The sequence below is a fragment of the Dendrobates tinctorius genome, unplaced genomic scaffold (genome assembly GCF_039654945.1).
Source record: "Dendrobates tinctorius isolate UK_male_01 unplaced genomic scaffold, ASM3965494v1 ptg000163l, whole genome shotgun sequence".
In the NCBI taxonomy this organism is placed as follows: Eukaryota; Metazoa; Chordata; class Amphibia; order Anura; family Dendrobatidae; genus Dendrobates; species Dendrobates tinctorius.
The window spans coordinates 6,552,498-6,578,755 of NW_027361830.1; the positions used below are offsets into that span (position 1 = coordinate 6,552,498).

A 26,258-nucleotide genomic window follows, 5' to 3' on the forward strand; every position below is an offset into this window, starting at 1 on the left:
TAGACATATATTTTGAATGTGTACGCTATCCATACATGTTATCCGGGGATACGGTACCCCTTCTAACCTTTGTGCAATGACGTGCAATCCATACTGGGCCTAACACCGTCTGAGCCTGCCTCATGCTGTATAGACATATATTTTGAATGTGTACGCTATCCATACATGTTATCCGGGGATACAGTACCCCTTCTAAGCTTTGTGCAATGACGTGCAATCCATACTGGGCCTAACACCGTCTGAGCCTGCCTCATGCTGTATAGACATATATTTTGAATGTGTACGCTATCCATACATGTTATCCGGGGATACGGTACCCCTTCTAACCTTTGTGCAATGACGTGCAATCCATACTGGGCCTAACACCGTCTGAGCCTGCCTCATGCTGTATAGACATATATTTTGAATGTGTACGCTATCCATACATGTTATCCGGGGATACGGTACCCCTTCTAACCTTTGTGCAATGACGTGCAATCCATACTGGGCCTAACACCGTCTGAGCCTGCCTCATGCTGTATAGACATATATTTTGAATGTGTACGCTATCCATACATGTTATCCGGGGATACGGTACCCCTTCTAACCTTTGTGCAATGACGTGCAATCCATACTGGGCCTAACACCGTCTGAGCCTGCCTCATGCTGTATAGACATATATTTTTAATGTGTACGCTATCCATACATGTTATCCGGGGATACGGTACCCCTTCTAACCTTTGTGCAATGACGTGCAATCCATACTGGGCCTAACACCGTTTGAGCCTGCCTCATGCTGTATAGACATATATTTTGAATGTGTACACTATCCATACATGTTATCTGGGGATACGGTACCCCTTCTAACCTTTGTGCAATGACGTGCAATCCATACTGGGCCTAACACCGTCTGAGCCTGCCTCATGCTGTATAGACATATATTTTGAATGTGTACGCTATCCATACATGTTATCCGGGGATACGGTACCCCTTCTAACCTTTGTGCAATGACGTGCAATCCATACTGGGCCTAACACCGTCTGAGCCTGCCTCATGCTGTATAGACATATATTTTGAATGTGTACGCTATCCATACATGTTATCCGGGGATACGGTACCCCTTCTAACCTTTGTGCAATGACGTGCAATCCATACTGGGCCTAACACCGTCTGAGCCTGCCTCATGCTGTATAGACATATATTTTGAATGTGTACGCTATCCATACATGTTATCCGGGGATACGGTACCCCTTCTAACCTTTGTGCAATGACGTGCAATCCATACTGGGCCTAACACCGTCTGAGCCTGCCTCATGCTGTATAGACATATATTTGAATGTGTACGCTATCCATACATGTTATCCGGGGATACGGTACCCCTTCTAACCTTTGTGCAATGACGTGCAATCCATACTGGGCCTAACACCGTCTGAGCCTGCCTCATGCTGTATAGACATATATTTTGAATGTGTACGCTATCCATACATGTTATCCGGGGATACGGTACCCCTTCTAACCTTTGTGCAATGACGTGCAATCCATACTGGGCCTAACACCGTCTGAGCCTGCCTCATGCTGTATAGACATATATTTTGAATGTGTACGCTATCCATACATGTTATCCGGGGATACGGTACCCCTTCTAACCTTTGTGCAATGACGTGCAATCCATACTGGGCCTAACACCGTCTGAGCCTGCCTCATGCTGTATAGACATATATTTTGAATGTGTACGCTATCCATACATGTTATCCAGGGATACGGTACCCTTTCTAACCTTTGTGCAATCACGTGCAATCCATACTGGGCGTGAGAACGGCTGGCGAGCTGTTAAGCAAGCTACAGCACCTGTCCAGACAAGTACAGGGATTCCCTAGCGAGGAGACTTATTTGATTGTTTTCTATGTTGGGACAGCAATTTTTGGGGAGCACTATACTCTGGAGAATGATAGATGGGGCCCACCATACACTGGAACATTCCAAAGGTGGACATCAGACACTGGAGCAGCATTTACAGGGCCCATTATACACTAGAGCAGTAGAAATGGGGCCCATTATGTTTGGAGCATTATTTGGGCCCATAAGACAGTGGAGCTTCATCCATGGGGACCAACATATACTGTAGCATTATGTGGAGCTCATCATATACTGTTTCAAACATTATATGGGACCAATGATTTTGTATGGAGAAATAGATGGGCCTCGTCATGAGATGTAAAAAGTGAGGTATTTTTCATTGTACTATACCGCTATTTCTCTGCCGTATCGGAGCATGATGAGTTGTGGTATGTGTTAAAGGGGCGCTCTTTCGCCCAGGGCACATGAAAACCTGCAGCCAGCCCTCCCCCCCCACAAATTTAGCCAAATAACCCCCATTTTTCAGTGCGTAACTTGTATTATGAAGTTAATTAAGGTTGACAAGCTTAAGTAAGAAGAATTGATGCTTTTGGCATTCAAATGGGCACTGTAGGTGTGTTTCCTGTCCTCCTCTCACTGCCGACTTTTATTCCCCATTGACTTACATTGGGTTTCGTGTTTCGGGACGACCCCGACTTTTCCCTATAATCGGACGATCTTGCTCGACCCGACTTTTGGAAAAGTCGGGTTTCACGAAACGAAACGCGACCCTAAAAAAGCAAAAGTCGCTCAACTCTACTCCTGAGTCTTATCAATGGCAAAAATAATGGCTCAGGAGAGGCCCAGGGATTTCACTTCTTATGCCGTAGACCAGAAGATGTGACGACTGACGAGGTCTGGACAGAGGATGGTGAGAAGCAGAGGGGCCGGAAATGTGAACAATAATATGAGTATAAGGATGTTTTTATGTTTTACAAATACCATATTAGAGACCCCTGAGGATAATAAAGGACATTAAATGCCCCAATTTCTTAGGAAAATCCACAAAAACTGGCAAATTCGAAATCTGCCTGTTCAACATAGGTCTGCTTTAAAGTTTTATTTTTATTTTCTACAGCCCCTATAAAACATTGCAGTTAAAGTGCCATTGAAAATATTTCTACTTAAATGGATTGTCTCAACATCTTAAATGGGTAAAATTGAAAAGTGCTGGAAAAACACTATAATTAAAAATTGTCTTTGTTCTCTGTGCCCCTGTGCTCCTCCAATGCTGCAAATACAAAGCTGCCTCTGCTATCTGCATTAAATTGCATGCAGCTCTAGTGGCATGACCATTAGAGTTGAGCGATACCGTCCAATACTTCAAAGTATCGGATCGGAATGGATCGGCCGATCTTTAAAAAAAGTATCGGTATCGCCGATTCCGATACCGGAAGTCCCATTCAAGTCTATGGGACTTCCGGTATCGGAATAAGAAAAATCCTGTTTTTCCCTTGTGCAGCCTCTCTGGGGTCTGTACGGGCCTTTCGGGGGGCTGTGCCGGCCTGCCAGGGGGTCTGTGCAGGCTCCGGTGGTCTGTGCCGGCCTGCCGGGGGGCTGTGCCGGCCTGCCGGGGGGGCTGTGCAGGCTCCGGTGGGCTGTGCCGGCCTGCCGGGGGGCTGTGCCGGCTCCGGGGGGCTGTGCCAGCCTGCCGGGGGGCTGTGCAGGCTTCGGGGGTCTGTGCAGGCATCGTCCGATGGGACTACAAGTCCCATCGGGCGATGCCTGCTACCATGACAGTGATTGACACATTAGCCAATGATGGGACAGTAGTAGTCCCATCATCCGGCTAATGTGTTGAATGTAAAAAAAAAAAAAAAAAAAAAAAAAAAAATTACATGCTACATACATACAACATGCATACTACATACATGCTACATACATACTACATGCTACATACATACTACATATATACTACATACATACTACATACATACTACATGCATGCTACATACATACTACATACATACTACATATATACTACATGCATGCTACATACATACTACATGCTACATACATACTACATATATACTACATACATACTACATACATACTACATGCATGCTACATACATACTACATGCTACATACATACTACATATATACTACATGCATGCTACATACATACTACATGCTACATGCATACTACATATATACTACATGCATGCTACATACATACTGCATGCTACATGCATGCTACATACATACTACATACATACTACATGCTACATACATACCACATATATACTACATACATACTACATACAATACATTCATACAATACATACATAGACATACAGTACATATAACATAGAGTAACATACTTACCAATACTTGTCACATTGTTCCCCGAAGCCATTGTCTTTTACGGAATAAATATTAACATAACAAACCACAAAAATACTCACCCACGATCCGAAGCAGTCCACGAGTGTGTCCCATGACGATCTTGGGTAGAGAACTGCAGCATCAGCTGTTGCTGCCGTTCTCTACGGGCTGCAGGAATCCAATGACGGAAGGTAGGTATCCTTCCGCACTGTATTCCTCCGCCACTTAAAAAAAAAAAAGTCCCTAGTCTCACTTTATGCCATTGCTGTGTGGGAAATTCCCACGCAGCAATGGCATAAAGTGAGACTAGGGACTTTTTTTTTTTTTAAGTGGCGGAGGAATACAGTGCGGAAGGATACCTACCTTCCGTCATTGGATTCCTGCAGCCCGTAGAGAACGGCAGCAACAGCTGATGCTGCAGTTCTCTACCCAAGATCGTCGTGGGACACACTCGTGGACTGCTTCGGATTGTGGGTGAGTATTTTTGTGGTTTGTTATGTTAATATTTATTCCGTAAAAGACAATGGCTTCGGGGAACAATGTGACAAGTATTGGTAAGTATGTTACTCTATGTTATATGTACTGTATGTCTATGTATGTATTGTATGAATGTATTGTATGTAGTATGTATGTAGTATATATGTGGTATGTATGTAGCATGTAGTATGTATGTAGCATGCATGTAGCATGCAGTATGTATGTAGCATGCATGTAGTATATATGTAGTATGTATGTAGCATGTAGTATGTATGTAGCATGTAGTATGTATGTAGCATGCATGTAGTATGTATGTAGCATGTAGTATGTATGTAGCATGCATGTAGTATGTATGTAGTATGTATGTAGTATATATGTAGTATGTATGTAGCATGTAGTATGTATGTAGCATGCATGTAGTATATATGTAGTATGTATGTAGCATGTAGTATGTATGTAGCATGTAGTATGTATGTAGCATGCATGTAGTATGTATGTAGTATGTATGTAGTATATATGTAGTATGTATGTAGCATGTAGTATGTATGTAGCATGCATGTAGTATATATGTAGTATGTATGTAGCATGTAGTATGTATGTAGCATGCATGTAGTATGTATGTAGCATGCATGTAGTATATATGTAGTATGTATGTAGCATGTAGTATGTATGTAGTATGTATGTAGTATGTATGTAGTATGTATGTAGTATGTATGTGTTATGTATGTAGTATGTATGTAGTATATATGTGGTATGTATGTAGTATGTATGTAGTATGTATGTAGTATGTATGTAGCATGCATGTAGTATGTATGTAGTATTTTTTTTTTTTTTTTTAACATTTAACACATTAGCCGGATGATGGGACTACTACTGTCCCATCATTGGCTAATGTGTCAATCACTGTCATGGTAGCAGGCATCGCCAGATGGGACTTGTAGTCCCATCGGACGATGCTTGCACAGACCCCCGGACATCAGCACAGCCCCCCGGCAGGCCGGCACAGCCCCCCGGCAGGCCGGTACAGACCCCCACAGGGTGCACAGCCCCCCGGCAGGCCGGCACAGCCCCCCGGCAGGCCGGTACATACCCCCACAGGGTGCACAGCCCCCCGGCAGGCCGGCACAGCCCCCCCGGCAGGCCGGTACAGACCCCCACAGGGTGCACAGACCACCGGCAGGCCGGCACAGCCCCCCGGCAGGCCGGTACAGACCCCGGGCAGTCCACACAGCCCCCCGGCAGGCCGGCACAGCCCCCCGGCAGGCCGGCAGAGACCCCCGGAAGGCCCGAAATGACGGCGCATCATGATGCGCACACACCGCGCATCATGATGACGTCAGGCTGTCAATCAACTTTGAACTTCCGATTCCGATGCCGACTTCCGATATTGAAAAAATATCGGAAGTCGGTATCGGAATTCCGATACAGCAAGTATCGGCCGATACCCGATACTTGCGGTATCGGAATGCTCAACACTAATGACCATGTATTAGTCTGAACTGTCAACTTTCAGTTCAGCAGTGCCCACAGCAAGTAGGAAGCTGTAAGGCAGAGAAACGGGGAGCTCCTGAACTGTTGGCAGTGGATTATACAGGATACCGTCCAAACATGTGACAACAGAGCTTCTTTATTCAGGAACAATACAAGAAAAGCTTAATAGATCAGGAATAAATAATTTGTGTGTCTCTATCTGCAACATCTACAGCAGACTGCTTCTCTCATACACAGACTCAGGAAGAAAAGGAAATACAGTCACATGCTCTCCCTGTGTGAGCCTCTGGGAGTTTTTTTTTGTTCTAACTTTATGAACAGCATACAAATCTAGCAACTAAACACTCATAGACAGGAATGGAGTTGTTGCACCAAACATATTCCAACATGAACAAGAACTAAACAACCCCTTTAAGTGAAAGACTGTTAATACATGGGTCGTCTATAACAGGTTAACAAATAAGGCCAGAACCCAAAGAGGAACATAACACAAGACCTGTAGTTGAGGGCATTTTCTCACCCACATTTATAGCCACTTAAATTTGCCCCATGTCAAAAGTTGCTGAGATCCTTCCTTACACTTTTACGCTTACTGACTGTTCACTTGCTGCCTATTATAGCTCACTATAAAATAATCAATGTTATTCACTCCATCCGTCTGTGGCTTCATATTGATATATATCCTATATACACTTACCTTTTCTATACCATCGTAAGTATCTGGTAGTATGACATACATACGCAGATTTTTAATTTTTCCATATGGCAGCTCGATAATTCTTAGCCTTTCATCCTTTATTTCACGAATATTAAAACTGCCTTCTATACACATCAACTCTGCATACACTGTTTCATTCTAAAAGGGATACACATAAACAGCTGAATATAGACTACATTTACAATGATAGGTTCAGACATAAGTATAAACCTAAAAAAAAGAAATTTCTCTTCTCGTAATAAAAAAATGGTAGAAAATTTTAACAAGCAATAGCTGCTGCTTTTTTGGGTCATGCCTGTGAAATCTGCATGATGGGGACTTAGAAGACATTACCTCTGTGCTAACAGGGTCACCAGTTACAAAGACTATAGAAAAGTCTGTAATCTGAGGGATCAAAAAAATACAAAAAATACACAAACATTGGTTGAGTTGACACAATTTTCCCTTATACACTTTCCTCTCACTGGGATTATAATCTCCCCAGTGATGCAGCAACAGATATCATCAGATAATACTTACAGTGCTCAGAGTAAATGATTCCTTTTCGGTTTTGACTCGCGGAAAGCTCTGTGTCCAGTTGGCCGATAAATATACAGTGTTAACAACTATGAGCTTTGTATCATTCGTAATGGAACTGTCAGGCATGTTTTGAATAGTACCTAAAAAAGAGCACATGTATATAGTTTATGTCTCCTACAGGTCATACATGCCAATCTGGTCCCCTATACACCTATATATCACTGAATATGTGAAAATGGAGTTCTTGTAGCTATTAGATGGCTATCTGTCATGTCTAAGGACTTTGACTGCGATTCTTCACCCCCTCATCTCTATACATTCTTTTACATTGGATTTGGGATGGTACCACAATCCCCAATAACTGTAGTCCTGTTAGCAGTTCATATACACAGGGTTGGCAATACCATCTCATCTTAAAGAAGCACACCCATCAAAATTGTTATCCTCCTAATATATAATATATTGCAGTCATCATATTATATATCCCTGTGCACTTACAATTGCTTATTTTGCCTTCCTGTCCAGTTAATTTTTCTTATTTCCATTAGGTCTATAGCATCACGTGATTAAAAACAAACTGGCTGAATCCTTCTAGGCTCTAGTTAAAAACAAAGTCTTTTTCCCTACATGAGACATCATTAGAACTACAATTCTATATCATTACAATGTCCCTGGAAGTAGGAAGAGCAGAGCAGCTGGGTCAGGAGTTGAAGAGAAGGTGGAGGTGGTCTGCCAGGAACTTTGCAGTGATGTAAAATTATGTGATGTAATAGATGTGAAGAAATAACTAGGTCAAAGAGAAAAATGAGCAATTGAAAGTATTCAGCACTATATAATATGATGGCTGCAATATTTTAAGAGGATAAAAACTTTGAGAGTGTTTCTTTAATTAGCAGATGCAGGATATAAACATTAAATAGCTGCACATTACTAAACAAAGAGAATATATTGTAACTTATGTGGCGGCACGTGACTTTGCAGACCTGGGATCCTGAGTTCAAATCTCATCAAAAACGGCATCTGAAAGGAGTTTGTATGTTCTCCATGTATTACCTCAGGACATGACAAGGGGTAATAATTGCTTATTTTCTCTTTATGAACATTCCTTACACCTGGACAAATGTTATAAATCCTAGAAAGCCCCTTTAATTTCATTGGCATGTTCAGCAATTTTGAAGCTTTGCTATTACTATCATTCTGAAGTATTAACAGAATCATATTTTAAAATATAATTGCTCAGAATGCTATTTTCTAAAAGTAACCTAAACACTAGAAATGCTTGTTTTTGTCCTAAAATCATTAATGTTTAAAATGTTTTCATGGGCAGCATGATGGTTCAGTGATTAGCACTGCTGCTTTGCAATACTGAGTTCAAATCTCAAGGACAACATCTTCAAGGAGTTCATATACACGTGGTCAAAATTGTTGACACCTCTCATTTAATGACAGAAAAACCCACAATGGTCACAGAAATAACTTGAATCTGACAAAAGTAATAAAATATAAAAATTCTATGAAAATGAACAAATGAAAGTCAGGCATTGCTTTTCAACCATGCTTCCACAGAATTTAAAAATAAATAAATAAATAAAACTCATGAAATAGGCCTGGACAGAAATGATGGTACCCCTGAAAGTAATGTGACAAAAGGGGCATGTTAAATCAAGGTGTGTCCAATACTTAGCATCACAGGTGTCTACAATCCTGGAATCAGTGAGTGGGCCTGTATAGAGGGCTACAGATACTCACTGTGCTGTTTGGTGACATGTTGTGTATCACACTCAACATAGACCAGAGGAAGCGAAGGAAAGTGTTGACTCAGGAGATTAGAAAGAAAATTTTAGACAAACTGTTAGGCGTCAGATTCCTGACTCTGCACAGCAGGAATCCAGAGCCAGACATCCAGCGGTCTCCCATTCTCCTCCAACCGCTCCAGGTGTTGCTCAGCAATCACGGCGAGCCAGGCATACTGCTCTGACTCGCTCTGACAGCCTGGATGTCCTCATGCTGTGCTACTGGGCATGCCCGCAAGGTGACCTCTCACTGGAGAGCAGGGGTCACATGTTCAGGTCCTGTGTTGGATCTGATTGGTCCTTTCCAGGGTACTGGAGGGTCCTGGAAGCCCATGGCTATAAAAAGCCCGCATGGCGGCTCGGCCATGAGCTAGTGTAGCATATTATGCTGTGTGTGTATGGTGCTAAATGCATGGACTGGTGACTGACTTATTATGAAACCCCTTCCCTTGGATAATACGATTGGTGACTGTGTGTTGGGTTAGTCAGCTCCAGGTTGTGGCAAGCTACACGCCACTGTGCTTTCCACACCTACACTAGCGTCCGTTGGTGCCCGGTTCTCCGGTACCGACGCCTGCGGCTTTAGTTATTGCCGCGCTGCGGTAGCAGCGTTTATTGGCGGTTGTGGCTGCAACGCCACCTGCTGAGCTTCCTGTGAACCTAACAGGGCCAGTGGCTTTACATTTATTTCTGCCAAGCGACTCGGTGTCTGAACAGAGCCGCCCTTAGCGTTCGGGTGACGTTAACCCGAGCGCACTACTTCACCTTCTGGTGCACCTGTCATTGTCCAGCAGCGGTCTTACTATCTACCGCACGGTGGACCCCGGGCGGCGAACGCACCTCCTATTATTTATATCTGGTGCGTTCCGCCGACCCTAACATTACACTAGCGCCAGGGTCTGGCTGGCAATGGCAGACGTGCAGCAGTTGTAGCGCTATATTCGGCAGCTGGAGAGCAGGTTGGCGGCTATTGAGAGCGCCAACTCAGCTGCGAATACCGCGCTGGCTGCTGCTCAGACAGTCGCTGAGGCTGTCTCACGTGTACCTACTCTTTTGCCCACGCCTACACTGTCCCGCCTCCCGCTTCCCGACAAGTTTTCAGGTGACAGCGCCACCTGTAGGGGATTCGTGAGCCAGTGCTCAATTCAGCTCGAGCTACTGGCTGCACGGTTCCCTACAGAGCGGGCTAAGGTGGGCTTTATTGTGTCACTCTTGTCTGGCCGGGCATTACAGTGGGTTACACCTTTGTGGGAACGTGATGATCCAGTGGTTCAGGGTGCTGCCCAGTTCCTAGCGGCCCTGAAGGACAGGGAGTTGCTAGCGATGAAGTTGGCCTTCTCAGAGTGGAGACACCTCCTGGAGGGGGCTCGCCATCCATTCCAGGTGTTCACCGACCACAAGAACTTGGTGTATTTGCAAACAGCCCAGCAGCTAAATTCTCGCCAGGCCTGATGGTCCTTGTTCTTCTCCCGGTTGCACTTCACTCTCCATTTTATCTCCGGGGAGAAGAACGTCCGGGCTGATGCTCTCTCCCACTCCGTGGTGTCATCGGAGGAAGAGGAGGAGGAGCCTTGCTGATCATCCCATCTGAGAGCCTAAGGACTGTGGCTCCGGCCAAGACATTTGTCCCTGCTTGTCTGTGACCGGAGGTCCTCTCTTGGGCTCATTCATCCAGGGTGCGAGGACATTTCGGGACAAAACGGACCTCTGAGCTTCTGGCAAGAACGTACTGGTGGCCGCATATGGCCTGTGACGCCAGGGACTATATTCAGGCGTGCGTCTCTTGCGCCCAGAATAGGTCCTCTCAACAGTGGCCCGCTGGGCTACTTTATCCCCTGCCGGTAGCAGACAGGCCCTGGGAGATGGCTGGTATGGACTTTGTGGTGGGGCTACCCAAGTCCAGTGGCAGCACAGTCATTTGGGTTTTCACCGACCATTTCTCCAAGATGGTGCACCTGGTACCTCTCTCCCGGATACCTTCTGCCTGGCAGCATTGTTTATTAAGCACGTTTTCCGCCTGCACGGCATGCCAGACAAGATTGTCACTGACCAGGGTCCCCAGTTTGCATCTCAGTTCTGGAGAGAGCTCTGTAGACTGCTCAGCATTGAGCTGAATCTCTCCTCGGCCTATCATCCCGAAACGAATGGGTTGGTAGAAAGAGCCAACCAGACCCTGGTCACATATCTACGACATTTTGTCTCGGCCAGGCAGGATGACTGGGCATCCTTGCTGCCATGGGCGGAGTTCGCTTTGAACAACTCTCTGGCCGACTCCACCGGCCAGACCCCATCCCTCCTAAATTACGGCCAGCATCCGCGTGTCCCTGTGCCCATGCCCGTGTCGTCCACCGATTCCAGGGTGGCAGACTGGGCGGTGGAGGCACATGACATTTGGGATCGCACTCAGGATGCTATCCGTGCATGCAAGGAGAGAATGAGGGCCTCCGCCGACACGCACCGGCGCCCTGCTCTGACCTTTGCTCCTGGCAACTTGGTGTGGCTCTCTGCCTGTAACATCAGGCTGCGGGTCGAGTCCACAAATTCTCATCATGCTACATTGGCCCCTTCATGGTCCTTGAGCAGGTCAACCCCGTGGTCTACCGTCTAGCCCTTCCACCACATTTGGCTATTTCCGACACCTTCCACGTGTCCCTCCTTAAGCCTGTCCTCATGTCCCGGGTCTCAGTCATCCGCCAGGACATCTGACCTGTCCTCAGATGAGTTTGAGGTTAATGCCATCGTGGGATGCAGGGTGGTGCATGGTAAAAAGTTTTATTTGGTGGACTGGAAGGGTCATGGTCCAGAGGCTCGGACCTGGGAGCCAGTGAAGAACATCCGCGCTCCACTTCTCATTGCAGAATTTGAGCGTAGCGAGGCTCAGAGAGGAGGGGTCCCTAGGAGGGGGGGTAATGTTAGGCGTCGGGTTCCTGTCGCTGCACGTTGGAATCCCGAGCCTTGCTTCCGGTGGTCTCCCTTTCCTCTCCAGCCGCAGAGGAGGTTGCTCAGCAGACTCGTCGGTCTCGGCACTCTGTCCAGACTAGCTCCGTGGGTTTGGTTGCTGCTGCCACCTCTGGTCCAGCTATAGCAATGCATGCTGGTCAGCAGCGAGCTACTCCAAGGACTAAGTCCTCCCTTCGGTCCACTGAGCATGCCCGTGGGACAATCTCTCACTGGAGATCGGAGGTCACATGCTCAGGTCCTTCTCCAGCTTGGATTGGACTATCAGAAAGGTCAGGAAGGTCCCGGAAGGACGCGGCTATAAAAGGTTCACATGGCCGCTTGCATTACCAGACTATGAGGAGTGAGTGTTGTATGCATTTGTCATGTCGCCCTCAGACTTGGGGCCTGCTGTTCCGGTCGCGGCCACTAGGAGGCGCCGGACCTCTAATTCACCGTCAGACTCAGGGATGGCTGTTCCTGCCTCGGCCACTGGGAGGCGCCGTGGTTCTGTTACGTCGCCGTCAGACTCAGGGCCTATTGTCCCGGCTTTAGCCACTAAGAGGCGCCGGTCTGTCATGTCGCCGTTAGATTCGGGGCCTGCTGTTCTGGTCGCGGCCACTGGGAGGCACCAGACCACCACTTCACCGTCAGACTCGGAGACAGCTGTTCCTGCCTCGGCCACTGGGAGGCGCCGTGGTTCGCCCGTGAGTTATGGTGGTGACAGAGAAGTGGCTCCTGCGCAATCATCTGGTGGGCGCAGGCTCCGCCCCTCTGTCAGTCGTCAGGGGGTTACTGCATCACCATCTAGCCTGGTCCTGGGGGCGGTCCTAATGACATCATCAGTCCAGGAACCTGTGAGGGATGACCTGATCCCTCAAATACCTTGGGACTGGTCTTGCAAGCCGCTGGATATATTCTTGGTTCCCCTGTGTGCTACTGTGTGAATTGCTATAGTTAACTTTGACCTCAGCCTGGATTTCTGACCATTCTATTGCCTAACGATTTTGTACTTCTGTCGTCCTCCTGGTTTATGACTCTGACCTTGGCCTGGATTTCTGACTCTGCTTCTGTCTGCTGTTTTTGTACCGTTGCTGCCCGACTGGTTTAGACTCGGATCCCACTACGCTTTTGGTCCCGTATTGGAACACCTCTCTGGCGACCGCCCTGCTCTGGTCCACTGCTCTTATTCAGACAGCTACCTCCTGGGCTCTGCTATAAATCCAGATCCCTGTATAGGGGTAAAGGGTATCAGGGTTGCTCGGGGTGTTGTCCTCCTGCAGCCCAGACTCGCAGACGGACGTCACAGCATGTATGAATGTCTCTGGTGACTGACTCATTTGAAACCCCTACCCTTGGCATGCATGTGTTGTGCAGCCTAGCCTGTTAATTTCCCTGGCTTAGGTGTAGGTAGAGGCAGAGTCTGAGACTAACATCAGTGTCTACCGGTGGCTCTGCACCCCACGATGCACGTTCTTGACACTCCACTTTAGTCAGCAGTTATAGTGGCATCTCAAGGTGCGACGCCGCGCACTCAGTAGGTCTAGAGGGACTCAGACCTTGTCCTTGGGGCTGAGTTCTGTGACCGCATACTGAGCGCTCTCTTGCCGAGTGCTGTGATTTTAACCGGCTCCTGCATTTATGTTCAGCGGTGGCGCGGCTCTGTGTCGTAACAGAGTTTGCTTCTGTTCACACTGGGTGACGTTAACCCAAGTGTGACCTCTTGTATACCGCTTTATACTTCCGCCATTACTAAGCAGCAGTTTACCACCCCTGCACGGTGGACCCTGGGCTGCGAACGCACCTTGCTATTATTTTATTATTTGGTGCGTTCTGCCTGCCCTAACAAGAACAATATAAACCTACCACTCAACCACCTTACCCATTCTCTCCTTTACTCTAATCATCTAAGACTACCACCCTCTATAATCCGAACCTCCCTTTCCCATCTTCAGGGCTTGTCTTGTGCTGCACAAATTTTCTGGAATGCACTAGGTCAGACAATCTGGTTAATTTAAAATTTACACTTTCAAGCGTGCCCAAAAAAACACGCCTTTAGTAGTGATGAGCGACTATACTCGTTGCTCGGCTTTTCCCGAGCATGCTCGGGTGATCTCCGAATATTTTAGCGTGCTCGGAGATTTAGTACTTGTTGACGCAGCTGCATGTTTTGCGGCTGCTAGCCAGCCTGAATACATGTGAGGATTGCCTGTTTGTAAGGAATTCCACACATGTATTCAGCCGTCTAGCAGCCGCAAATCATGCAGCTGCGTCAACAAACACTAAATCTCCGAGCACGCCAAAATGCTCGGAGATCACCCGAGCATGCTTGGGAAAACCTGAGCAACGAGTATACTCGTTCATCGCTAGTCTTTAGATTAGCTAACCTATTATGTCACCTCACTAATCTAACTATCACCTGTTCTCTCTTCCACTTGCTCAGTAGCACCTTGTATCTGTACTTATACAGATACTGGCTGGTGACTGTGTCAGCAGTGGAGTTCTCCTGGGTTCCCTGCCAAAGCATTTCATTTGATTCAAATGTTAATGAATAGTTTGCGCTGAGTCTAATGCATTCTGAGCGTGCAGAACCACTTGAATTTCTTTGGAATTTGATTAGGGCTGCTTATTCACCATCCGTACGATCCTGTGTTGCAATCTTTCATCAATTTTTCTCTTCACCGCCACATTGAGGGAGATTAGCTATAGTGCCATGAGTTGTAAACTTCTTGATTTTGTTGTGCACTGTGAAAAATGGAACATCAAGATCTTTGGTGATGGACTTGTAGCCTTCAGGTTGTTGATATTTTTCCTCCATTTTTTCTTTCAAGTCTTCAGACAATTTTCCTCTCCTCTATTTGTTCTCCATGCCTAATGAAGCTCACACAGTCACACAATGCAAAGAATGAGTCAATTTCTCCCCTTTTTATCTGGTTTCAGGTGTGATTTTCATATTGCCCACACCTGTTATTTGTCACAGGTGAGTTTGAATGAGCATCACATGCTTTAAACATAGCTTTTTACCTCCAATTTTGGAAAGGTAACAATTTTGTCCAGCCCATTTTTGGGGTTATATGTGAAACTATGTCCAATTATGTTCAATTTGTGTGAAATTACGTCCAATTTGCCTTTTTTCTCTGTTTTTGTTAGCTGTTCCAATACATACAAAGGAACTAAACATGTGTATAACAAAACATGTGTAATTGTAATAATTTTCTGGGAGAAATACTACATTTTCTTGAACAATTTCAAAGGTGCCAAAACATTGGGCCACATATCCCATAAAATGGTGTTGTCTGCATTCAGCTTTAAAAGACAAATGTAGCCATGTCATTTGTGTATTATTGTCTATCCTGCTGTCATGATTCCTTTCAAATGCTATAAAACAGTAAAGCAATTCAAAGTACTGTATATTCATTTAGACAGTATTTTATGTCTTACCTTCTGTCTTTCCTTTCAGGTAGTTAACTATATATTTCCATGCACCTCTTGGATTACTTTTAAAGTCAATTATTTCTGGTTTTGAGTTGTAGTATATTTTTGAAATATTGATGAACGCCTATCAAAATAATATAATATCATGTAACAGCTTCTTCATATATGAACAGAAATAATAACTTTTTTACATTTTTTCCTCTTACTGTATAGTTTAAAATTAATTAACATGGGTGCCAATTTACTCTTGAATTACACATACCCGTACACACTCACCATTACAAGTGCAATCACAGTCACTGCTAGTGCAAGTACTGTACTAGTAACAATGTGTAACTGAGCAGTTAGGGCAAAAAGATGTTTTGCAAGAATATTATGCATTGTCTTTCTTTTTGCAAACACATAGCAAAAACATTTCCCATAAAATAAACCATAAGCCTGGCAGTTTATTCACCTGCACACAGTCTGTATGAATTTGAACAAAACATGGTATTCAACAATAGAATACACAATACACAGTCACTACATTGAAGGAGCATTATGACATCTGCTCACCAGGTCATCACAGCCAGAGTATCAACAGATGAGCTTATTTCAGCTGTAGCTCAAGGTCAACCCACCTTTGGCCAGCAACTTAACTAGGTCACTAGTGCTGAATTTATTAGGAAGGTGTGAGGCTATGTGCACACGGTGCGGATTCTGCTGCAGATCTGCAGCGTTTCAGGCTCTGCGGGTCCGCAGCAGATTTAGTTGCGTTGTACAGTACCATTGTTTTCAATGGTAAACTAGAAAATGCTGTGTACATGCTGTGGATTTTTCCGCACGGATTTGCTGCGGGTTCAAATCCGCAGCATGTCAATTCTTTGTGTGGATTCTGCTGCGGTTTCACACCTTCTCCATTGTAGAGGTGTGAAACCGCAGGCTAATCCGCAGGTTAACCGCAGGTCTTTTGACCTGAGAATTTACCTGCGGATTTTTCCAAATCCGCGCGGAAAAATCCGCAGGACCTAAAACTACGTGTGCACATAGCCTAATGGTTTCTTAGTCTGTAGATTGGCTCTGCCTCAGGCTACGTTCCCAAGACCCCGATTTTCTGTCCAAATACTATTAGTTGGAAAACCGAACAGCATTTAGACCAAATATTATTATTCAATTGGGTTGTTCACATGGACCGAATGTCTGCTTAAAAAAAATTGCAACATGCTCTAGTCCCTTCCATATTTTTGATGAGACTAGCCTATTTAAGTCTATGGGTGTGAAAAAAAAAATTAAATCCCGTACAACCATATAACATGTATTTTTTCATGAATACAATGCCATTATCATAGGACACTGTATTTGGTCTTGTTAATTTTATTCACTCCAGATGTATAAAAGTGAATGACATACAGCATTTATACAGGTGACATATGGATGACAATACAAATGGAAACAGTTAAAATATTGGTAATAAAAGGAAAGCAGCTGGGAATAAAAAATATGTCAAGCTGTCAGCTGAATATAGGCGCTATTTTCAAGTGACGTGTTGTGTGATGACTTGTAATGGGGTTACACTGGGACTCATAAATTACCCTAAACATTGCAAAAAAAAACAAGCCTGTTGGACTTTTGGTTGCATGTTGCAAATAAATTGTAATTTTTAACCCTATAGATTTTAATGTTAGCAACAAACTTGCAGCTCAAATGTGACTCCAAATTGGAAAACCACAACTCAAAAATGTCTGAGAATTGCTAAGTAACTAAGTTCTAATACCTTCTCTATTTGTTCAGATTAGAGAATACTGGTATTGTGAATGGTCTCTGCATTTAACAGATCATAACCAATCTTCATTAAATTAGCTTTACTCTTATAATTGAAATGTCTTTTGTTTGAAAAGGAACTACGTAACTCCATAAGGATATTCACATTCCTTGCTTTTTGAGCACAGTATGTGAAATCTCTACTTGTAGTCCAGCTGAGCATGTATTTAGTCTTATGTGGGGTGTGCGCTTAACCCTTTAACGATCGCCAATACGCCTTTTAATGTCGTAAGTTAAGGGTACTTAATTAACGCTGTGGAGAAAGTGTATAGCGCGCCCTAGAGTCGGATTTTCTCTGGCAGCCGAGACCCCATAGAACATGATTTTGGTCGGTTTTTATCGAACCCGCTTTTGCGATCGCCGTTATTAACCATATAACAGCGACCGCAAAAAAAAAGTCCGATGTGCCATTTAATTTCTGTCTCCTCTGATGTGATCGCACATCAGAGGAGAGAGAAATAGGGTCCTCGATTCCCTCCGGTACCTCCCGGTGGTCCTCAGCCCGCGTGCTTCCCCTCCATGGGCGCCACCATCTTCTTCCTGGAAGAAAATTGAGGGCGTTTGCGCAATTCACCCGCCGAGATCTGCCAGCCAGTACCCAACAATCATAGGAAGATTTTTCCTATTGGTTCAATTTGGTCACTGTGATAGACCCTATCACAGTGATAAAAATAAAAAATAGTAACTAACCCCCCTTTATCACCCCCATAGGTAGGGAAAATAATGAAATAAAGAAAATATATTTATTTTCATTTTTCCGTTAGGGTTAGGGTTAGGGTTAGAATTAGGGCTGGAATTAGGGTTAGAGTTGGAAATGGGGATAGGGTTGGAATTATGGTTACAGTTGGAATTAGGGCTAGGGTTGGGATTAGGGTTAGGATTAGAGTTAGGGATTAGAGTTAGGGTTGGGATTAGGGTTAGGGGTGTGTTGGGGTTAGGGTTAGAGCTAGAATTGAGAGGTTTCCACTATTTAGGCACGTCAGGGGGTCTCCAAACGCGACATGGCGCCACCATTGATTCCAGCCAATTTTGCGTTCAAAAAGTCAAATGGTGCTCCATTGCCTCCGATGCCCAACGTGTGCTCAAACAGTGATTTACCCCAACATGTGGGACATCAGCGCACTCAGGACAAATTGCACACCAACTTTGTGGGTCTAATTTCTCCTGTTACCCTTGGGAAAATAAAAAAATTGGGGGCTAAAAAAAAATGATTTTATTTTCACAGCTCTGTGTTATAAACTGAAGCACTTGGGGGTTCAAAGTTCTCATCACACATCTAGATAAGTTCCTTGGGGGGTCTAGTTTTCAAAATGGTGTCATTTGTGGGGGTTTTCTACTGTTTAGGCACATCAGGGGCTCTGCAAACTCAACATGACGCCCACAGAACATTCCATCAAAGTCTGCATTCCAAAATGGCACTACTTCCCTTCCAAGCTCTCCCATGTGCCTAAACAGTGGTTTCCCCCCACATATAGGGTATCAGCATACTCAGGACAAATTGCACAACAAATTTTGTGGTCCAATTTCTCCTGTTACCCTTGGGAAAATAAAAAATAGCGGGCTAAAAAATCATTTTTGAGGAAAAAAAATGATTTTTTTATTTTCACGGCTCTGGGTAGTAAACTTCTGTGAAGCACTTGGGGGTTCAAAGTGCTCACCACACATCTAGATAAGCTCCTTGGGGGTCTAGTTTCTAAAATGAGTTCACTTGTGAGGGGTTTCTACTGTTTAGGCACATCAGAGGTTCTGCAAACACAACATGATGCCCGCGGAACAATCCATCAAAGTCTGCATTCCAAAACGGCACTCCTCTTCCGAGCTCTCCCATGCGCCCAAGCAGTGGTTGCCCCCACATATAGAGTATCACTGTCCTCAGGAAAAATTGCACAACTTTTGTGGTCCAATTCCTCCTGTTAGCTTTGTGAAAATAAAAATTTGGGGGTGAAAATATCATTTTTATGGAAAAAATATGATTTTTTATTTTCATGGCTCTACGTTATAAACTTCTGTGAAGCACTTGGGGGTTCAAAGTGCTCACTACACATCTAGATAAGTTCCTTAAGGAGTCTAGTTTCCAAAAAAATGTCATTTGTTAGGGGTTTCCACTGTTTAGGCACATCAGGGGCTCTCCAAATGCACCAAGGCGTCCGATCTCATTTCCAGCCAATTCTGCATTGAAAAAGTCAAATGCCGCTCCTTCCGTTCCAATCTTGCTGTGCACCCAAACAGTGGTTTACGCCCACATATGGGGTATCGGCATATTTAGGAGAAATTACAAAACAAATTTTGTGGTTCATTTTCTCTTTTTACACTTGTGAAAATAAAAATAGCTGGTTCTGAAGTAAAATTTTTCTTTCCACATTGCTTCAGTTCCTGTGAAGCACGTAAAGGGTTAATAAACTTCTTGAATGTGGTTTTGAGCACCTTGAGGGTTGCAGTTTTTAGAATGGTGTCACTTTTGGGTATTTTCTGTCATATTGACCTCTCAAAGTGACTTCAAATGTGATGCTGTCCCTAAAAAAAAAATGGTTTTGTAAATTGTGTTGCAAAAAGGAGAAATCGCTGGTAAACCTTTAACCCTTATAACTTCCTAACAAAAAAAATTTTGGTTCCAAAATTGTGTTGATGTAAAGCAGACATGTGGGAAATGTTATTTTTTAAGTATTTTTGTGACATATCTCTCTGATTTAAGGGCATAAAAATTAAAAGTTAAAAAATTGCAAAATTTTAAAAATTTTTGCCATATTTATGTTTTTTTCATAAATAAACGCAAGTCAAATGGAAGAAATGTTAGCCCTAACATGAAGTAAAATATGTCATGAAAAACAGTCTCATAATCAGCGGGATCCGTTAAAATGTTCCAGAGTTAAAGAGACAGAGACATGAAGAGACAGTGGTCAGAATTGTAAAAATTGGCCTGGTCATTAAACTGCAAATTGGCTCTGTCACTAAGGGGTTTAACACCTCCCTCCTAGATGCTGTCAATCACAGCTCAGCAGCTGATCTAGCAATCTCATGTGCTGCTAAGCTGTGATTGGCAGCGTCTAGGAAAGTGTGACAAAATCAGGGGAGCTCAGGAATTTTTACAAGCTATTTTTGTTAATTTTTATAGCAAGTAACTTAACAGTACTAAATAAATAACTAAATATCCAGTATATCTACTTTATATAATTTAGTTATTATAATTAACAGTATAAGGCTAAGTTCACACTAGGCATATTTTCAGCTTTTTTATGCAAATTTTCAGCTGTGTTTTACAGTAAAAAGTCTAAAATTCCATTTCAGAAATCTCATGCACACAGCTTAGGTTTTTTTGTCATCAGGACTTTGTGCTTTGCATGTTTTTTTGCACAATGGAGCATGTCACTTCTTTCAGCATTTTTTCAGCGTTTTTCACCCATTGAAATGAACGGATGGTGAAAAAAAAACCTTGAAAAAATGCACCAAATACGCAAGTATCAGGTTTTGCTCATTTTTTTTGTGCCAAAACCTGATTTATAGAATAGGACTTTTTTTTCCAGCACTAAACGTAATCACAATGCACAAAAGACATGCCAAAACCGCAGCAAAAAAATGCAATAAAACCACAGCCAGAAAAAACACAAGAAAAAACAAGGAAACTTGATTTTTTTTTCTGCAGGTTCTTTCTTGACAAGAGATTAGGATTTGCTGTAGAAAAAAAAACACTGAAAAAAAACGCTGAAGAAAACTCAGTGTGAACTTACCCTTAACCCCTTTCTGCCATATGACATACTATCCCATCCATGTGCCCTGGGACTTAATCCCCAGGGACGGGATAGTACGTCATAGCGATCAGCGGCACCCACGTGGTGAGCGCCACTGGTCGCGGCCGGGTGTCAGCTGATTATCACAGCTGACACCCGGCACTATGTGTCAGGGGTGGTCACGGACCGCCCCCGACACGTTAACCCCTGGCACACTGAGATCAAACACGATCGCAGTGTACCGGGGGTTTAGGGAGGCATCGGGAGGGAGGGGGATCCCTCCATGCTTCCCTGAGACCCCGACAGCAGCGCAATGTGCAGTGCTGCTGCTGGGGTCTCCTTCACTGCAGGTCTCCGAATCCAAAATGGCGGCGGGGACCTTTGGGGGCCTGCTTCCTCAGTGCCTGCAAAGGGAAGGCACGAGGAAGGCTTCTGCACTGCCTGTGACAGATCGCTGATCTGTCACAGCGATCTGTGATGTGACAGATCAGCGATCTGTCACATGACAGTTATGTCTCCCCTGGGACATTGTAATAAAGTTAAACAAAAAAAAGTGTAAAAATAATTTATAAAAAAATTGCTAAATAAATTTAAAAAAAAAAAAGTATTCCCTAATAAATTCATTTTCTGGAAATAAAAAAACCCAGAAACAATAAAAGTGCACATATTTGGTATCGCCGCATCCGTAACGACCCACCCTATAAAATTGTCCCATTAGTTAACCCCTTTAATGAATCCCTTAAAAAATAAAAATAAAAAACAAACCAAAAAATAAAGCTTTATCATCATACCGCCGAACAAAAAATGCAATAACGCGTGATCAAAAAAACGGATATAAATAACCATGGTACCGCTGAAAATGTAATCTTATCCCGCAAAAAATGAGCTGCAACACAGCATCATCAGTGAAAAAATAAAAAAGTTATAGCTCGCAGAATAAAGCGATAAAAAAATAATTATTTTTTATATAAAATTGTTTTCATTGCATAAAAGTGCCAAAACATAAAAAAGACATAAATGAGGTATCGCTGTAACCGTACTGACCCAAATAATAAAACCGCCTTATCAATTTTACCGCATGTGGAATGGTGTAAACGCACCCCCCAAAAGAAATTCTTGAAATGCTGGTTTTTGTTCATTCTGCGTCCCAAAAATCAGAATAAAAAGCTATCAAAAAATGTCATATGCCCAAAAATGGTACCAATAAAAACGTCTACTCGTCCCGCAAAAAATAAGACCTCACATGACTTGGTGGGTCAAAATATGGAAAAATTATAGCTCTCAAAATGTGGTGATGGCAAAAGCTATTTTTACAATAAAAAGCATCTTTTAGTGTGCGACAGCTGCCAAAGATAAAAACCCACCATAAATAGTAATGCAAACCCCCCTTTATCAACCCCTTAGTTAGGGAAAAATAATAAAATTAAATAACTCTATTTATTTCCATTTTCCCATTAGGGTTAGGGCTAGGGTTAGGGTTAGGGCTAGGGTTAGGGCAAGTGTTAGGGCTGAGATTAGGGTTAGGGGTGTGTAGGGGTTAGGGCTGGAGTTAGAATTGGGGAGTTTCCACTGTTTGGGCACATCAGGTGCTCTCCAAGCACAACATGGAGTCTGATATCAATTCCAGCCAAATCTGCGTTGAAAATGTCAAACGGTGCTCCTTCCCTTCCAAGCTCTGCCATGTTCGCAAACAGTGTTTTACCCCCACGTATGGGGTATCGGCCAACTCAGGACAAATTGCAAAACAACTTTTGGGGTCCAATTTCTCCGTTACCCTTAGGAAAATAAAAAATTGGGGGCAAAATTATCATTTTTGTGGAAAAAAATGATTTTTTTATTTTCACGCCTGGGCGTTATAAACTTCTGCGAAGCACTTGAGGTTTCAAAGTGCTCACCACACATCTAGATAAGTTCTATGAGGGAGTCTAGTTTCCACTGTTTAGGTACATCAGGGGCTTTCCAAAGGCAACATGACAGCCGCAGACCATTCCATCAAAGTCTGCATTCCAAAACGTCACTACTTCCCTTCCGAACCCTGACGTGTGCCCATACAGTAGGTTTCTCCCACATATGGGGTATCAGCGCACTCAGGACAAATTGGACAACAACTTCTGGGGTCCAATTTCTCCTGTTACCATTGGGAAAATAAAAAAATTGGGGACTAAAAGATCATGTTTGTGGAAAAAATATGATTTTTTTATTTTCACGCCCGGGCAATATAAACTTCTGTGGGGGGTCTAGTTTCCAAAATGGTGTCATTTGTGGGGGGTTTCCACTGTTTAGGTACATCAGGGGCTTTCCAAATGCAGCATGGCGTCCAATCCCAATTCCAGCCAAAAAAGTCAAATGGCGCTGCTTCCCTTCCGAGCTCTGCCATGCGCCCAAATAGTCATTTACACCCACATATGGGGTATCAGCATACTCAGGACAAATTGGACAATAACTTTAAGGGTCCTGTTACCCTTGGGAAAACAAAAATTGTGGGTGAAAAGATCATTTTTGTGGAAAAAATGATTTTTTAATTGTACGGCTGTTTGTGGGCTTCTGTGAAGCCCTTGTAGGTTCAAAGTTCTCACCACATATCTAGATAAGTTCCTTTGGGGGTCTAGTTTCCAAAATGGGGTTACTTGTGGGGGGTTTCCACTGTTTAGGTACGTCAGGGGCTCGCCAAACGTGACATGGCGTCCGATCTGAATTCCAGCCAATTTTGCATTGAAAAAGTCAAACGGCGCTCCTTCCCTTCTGAGCTCTGCCATGCGCCAAAACAGTAGTTCCCCCTCACATATCAGGTATCAGTGTACTCAGGAGAAATTGCACAATAACTTTTGCAGTCCAATTTCTACTGTTACCCTTGGTAAAATAAAAAAAATTGGACCCGAAGTACTTTTTTTGTGGAAAAAAGTTAAATGTTCATTTTTTTTAAACATTCAAAAAATTCCTGTGAAGCACCTGAAGGGTTAATAGCTTCTTGAATCTGGTTTTGAGCACTTTGAGGGGTGTAGTTTTTAGAATGGTGTCACTTTTGGGTATTTTCTATCATATAGATCTCTCAAAGTGACTTCAAATGTGATGTGGTCCGTAAAAATAAAATGGTGTTGCAAAAATGAGAAATCGCTGGTCAACTTTTAACCCTTATAACTTCCTAACAAGAAAAATTTTGGTTCCAAAATTGTGCTGATGTAAAGTAAACATATTTGAAATGTTATTTATTAAGTTTTTTGTGTGCCATATCTCTGTGATTTAAGGGCATAAAAATTCAAAGTTAGAAAATTGCGAAATTTTCAAAATTTTTGCCAAATTTCCTTTTTTTTCACAAATAAACGCAAGTTATTTGAGTGAAATTTTACCACTAACATGAAGTACAATATGTCACGAGAAAACAATGTCGAATCAGTGGGATCCATGGAAGCATTCCAGAGTTATTACCTCATAAAGGGACAGTGGTCAGAATTGTAAAAATTGGCCCGGTCATGAACGTGCAAACCACCCTTGGGGGTTAAGGGGTTAAACTCTGTTAATGCTTACGTATACATAATATATCTACTTTTTAGTTAAGAACTACCTTACTTCTGATATTTCAAATGTTTCTTCAACAAAGAGCGTACTGTCAATATTAAGTATATATTCCTCAGTCTCAGTTATTGTAGATAGCAGTTGTTTAAATCCAGAATGTATATCAGAACAGCTTTCAAAGTGAAGAACCTGGAAAAGAAACCATTTAAAATTTCTATTTCAGCAAATTAATATTCGTGACTTTATGTATGTGTTTTATAGAAAGAAGAATATTTCGGTAAATGTCAATATTACATGTGCACAATTTAGACAATTTGAACAAAAAATATATTCAGCAAATATCTCTGTATGAAAGACAGATATCTGCATCTCAAATCAAAGAGATGTCGATACATTAGGCCATATTTTGCTTGACTGCAAAAATATCACCATACAGGAAGATCTTAGATGGGAGTTTACTGGAGTAGATCTTTAACTAATACCATTACTAATATTGCTAAATATCTCAAACTGTCCCCAGAAGCTTAACCCAACCTCTACGTGCACATGACTGACTCGTATGGTATTGGTGCAGCATCATGTTACAGTTATTCTGCGCCAGAGGTATTGGTTCGCTGGGAGAAGACTACTTCTGCATTACAAAATACCTATTTACCTAGTATTAGTTTTCTATGCATTCTGACCAAGTTAAGTGGGTATATATTTTGGTTGTGGTTGAGATCCATTATTATTCATTGCTAGTAATATCATAGCAAGTCTTTCCTTGTAGTAATAAACTTGTTTGCCATTTTCTGCCTAATCGGATGGTAAAATACAGGACATCTGATATTCCAGAACTGTAGAGAAAGACATGAATCCCAAATTCAAAAATCATGCTTTGATCTAATGCTACCGGGCAAAAATTAATAAAACTGAATATTAGGTCCTTAGTTTCACATTCTGATCAGACCTTTAAGAATATAATAAGTTAGGGACCGACTGAGAGGTTTGCCATAACGTTGCAGAGGGCTTCATACAGTCTTATCAGAATGTTAAAGGGAATCAACACATTTGAAATCTAAACTATTAATATGGGCATGCAGGTTATAGAATGCTGAAAACAGTCCTACCTGTGTGTCTCATACCGGATGTGTTGTTGCTGAGAAATCATCTTTTATTGCTTTATATAAATGACCTCTTCCAGGCTCTTTGGCGGATGGTGCCTGAAGATAACTCTGCTTCCAGTGCTTGTTTTACATAAAGGGGAGTTACAAGTGTGATGTGACGTGGTTACCACTGTTACCAGTGTGATGTGTAGTGGCCACTCTCTGCTCTCCTGATAACTGACTCATCAACAGGTTCCTATCAGCTTCAGCTTAATCTCACAGACAGACAGAGTTGTAATAGTGTTGCAACACAGTAGAGGTGAGAGAGAAGTAAAAAATGTGTTTGCAAGAAGACAAATGTCATTTCTCCTGTTCAGCTTTAGCTACTTGTTTCACTGGTAACTTCCCTTTGGTGTAAAATAAGCTCTGGAGGCAGAGGGATCTTCCAGGCACTATCCTCCCCAGAGTGTGGAAGAGGTCATTTATACTGTATAAAGTGATAAAAGATGACTTTTCAGGAACAAGGCATCTGATATGAGACATACAAGTATGACTTTTTCCAG

The 26,258-nt window shown here is 43.1% G+C and overlaps 1 protein-coding gene across 1 annotated transcript in view; it reads right to left on the reverse strand.

Moving 5' to 3' along the window:
* LOC141052856 (ovalbumin-related protein Y-like) overlaps positions 1-26,258 on the reverse strand; it is an 83,372-nt gene that overhangs the window by 16,633 nt on the left and 40,481 nt on the right. The window contains exons 3-6 of the mRNA XM_073550164.1: positions 24,665-24,799; positions 15,579-15,696; positions 7,408-7,547; positions 6,868-7,026 (exon numbers count right to left, since the gene is read on the reverse strand). Of these exons, the coding sequence (XP_073406265.1) occupies positions 6,868-7,026; positions 7,408-7,547; positions 15,579-15,696; positions 24,665-24,799 (552 nt within the window). The remainder of the gene's footprint in view (positions 1-6,867; positions 7,027-7,407; positions 7,548-15,578; positions 15,697-24,664; positions 24,800-26,258) is intronic.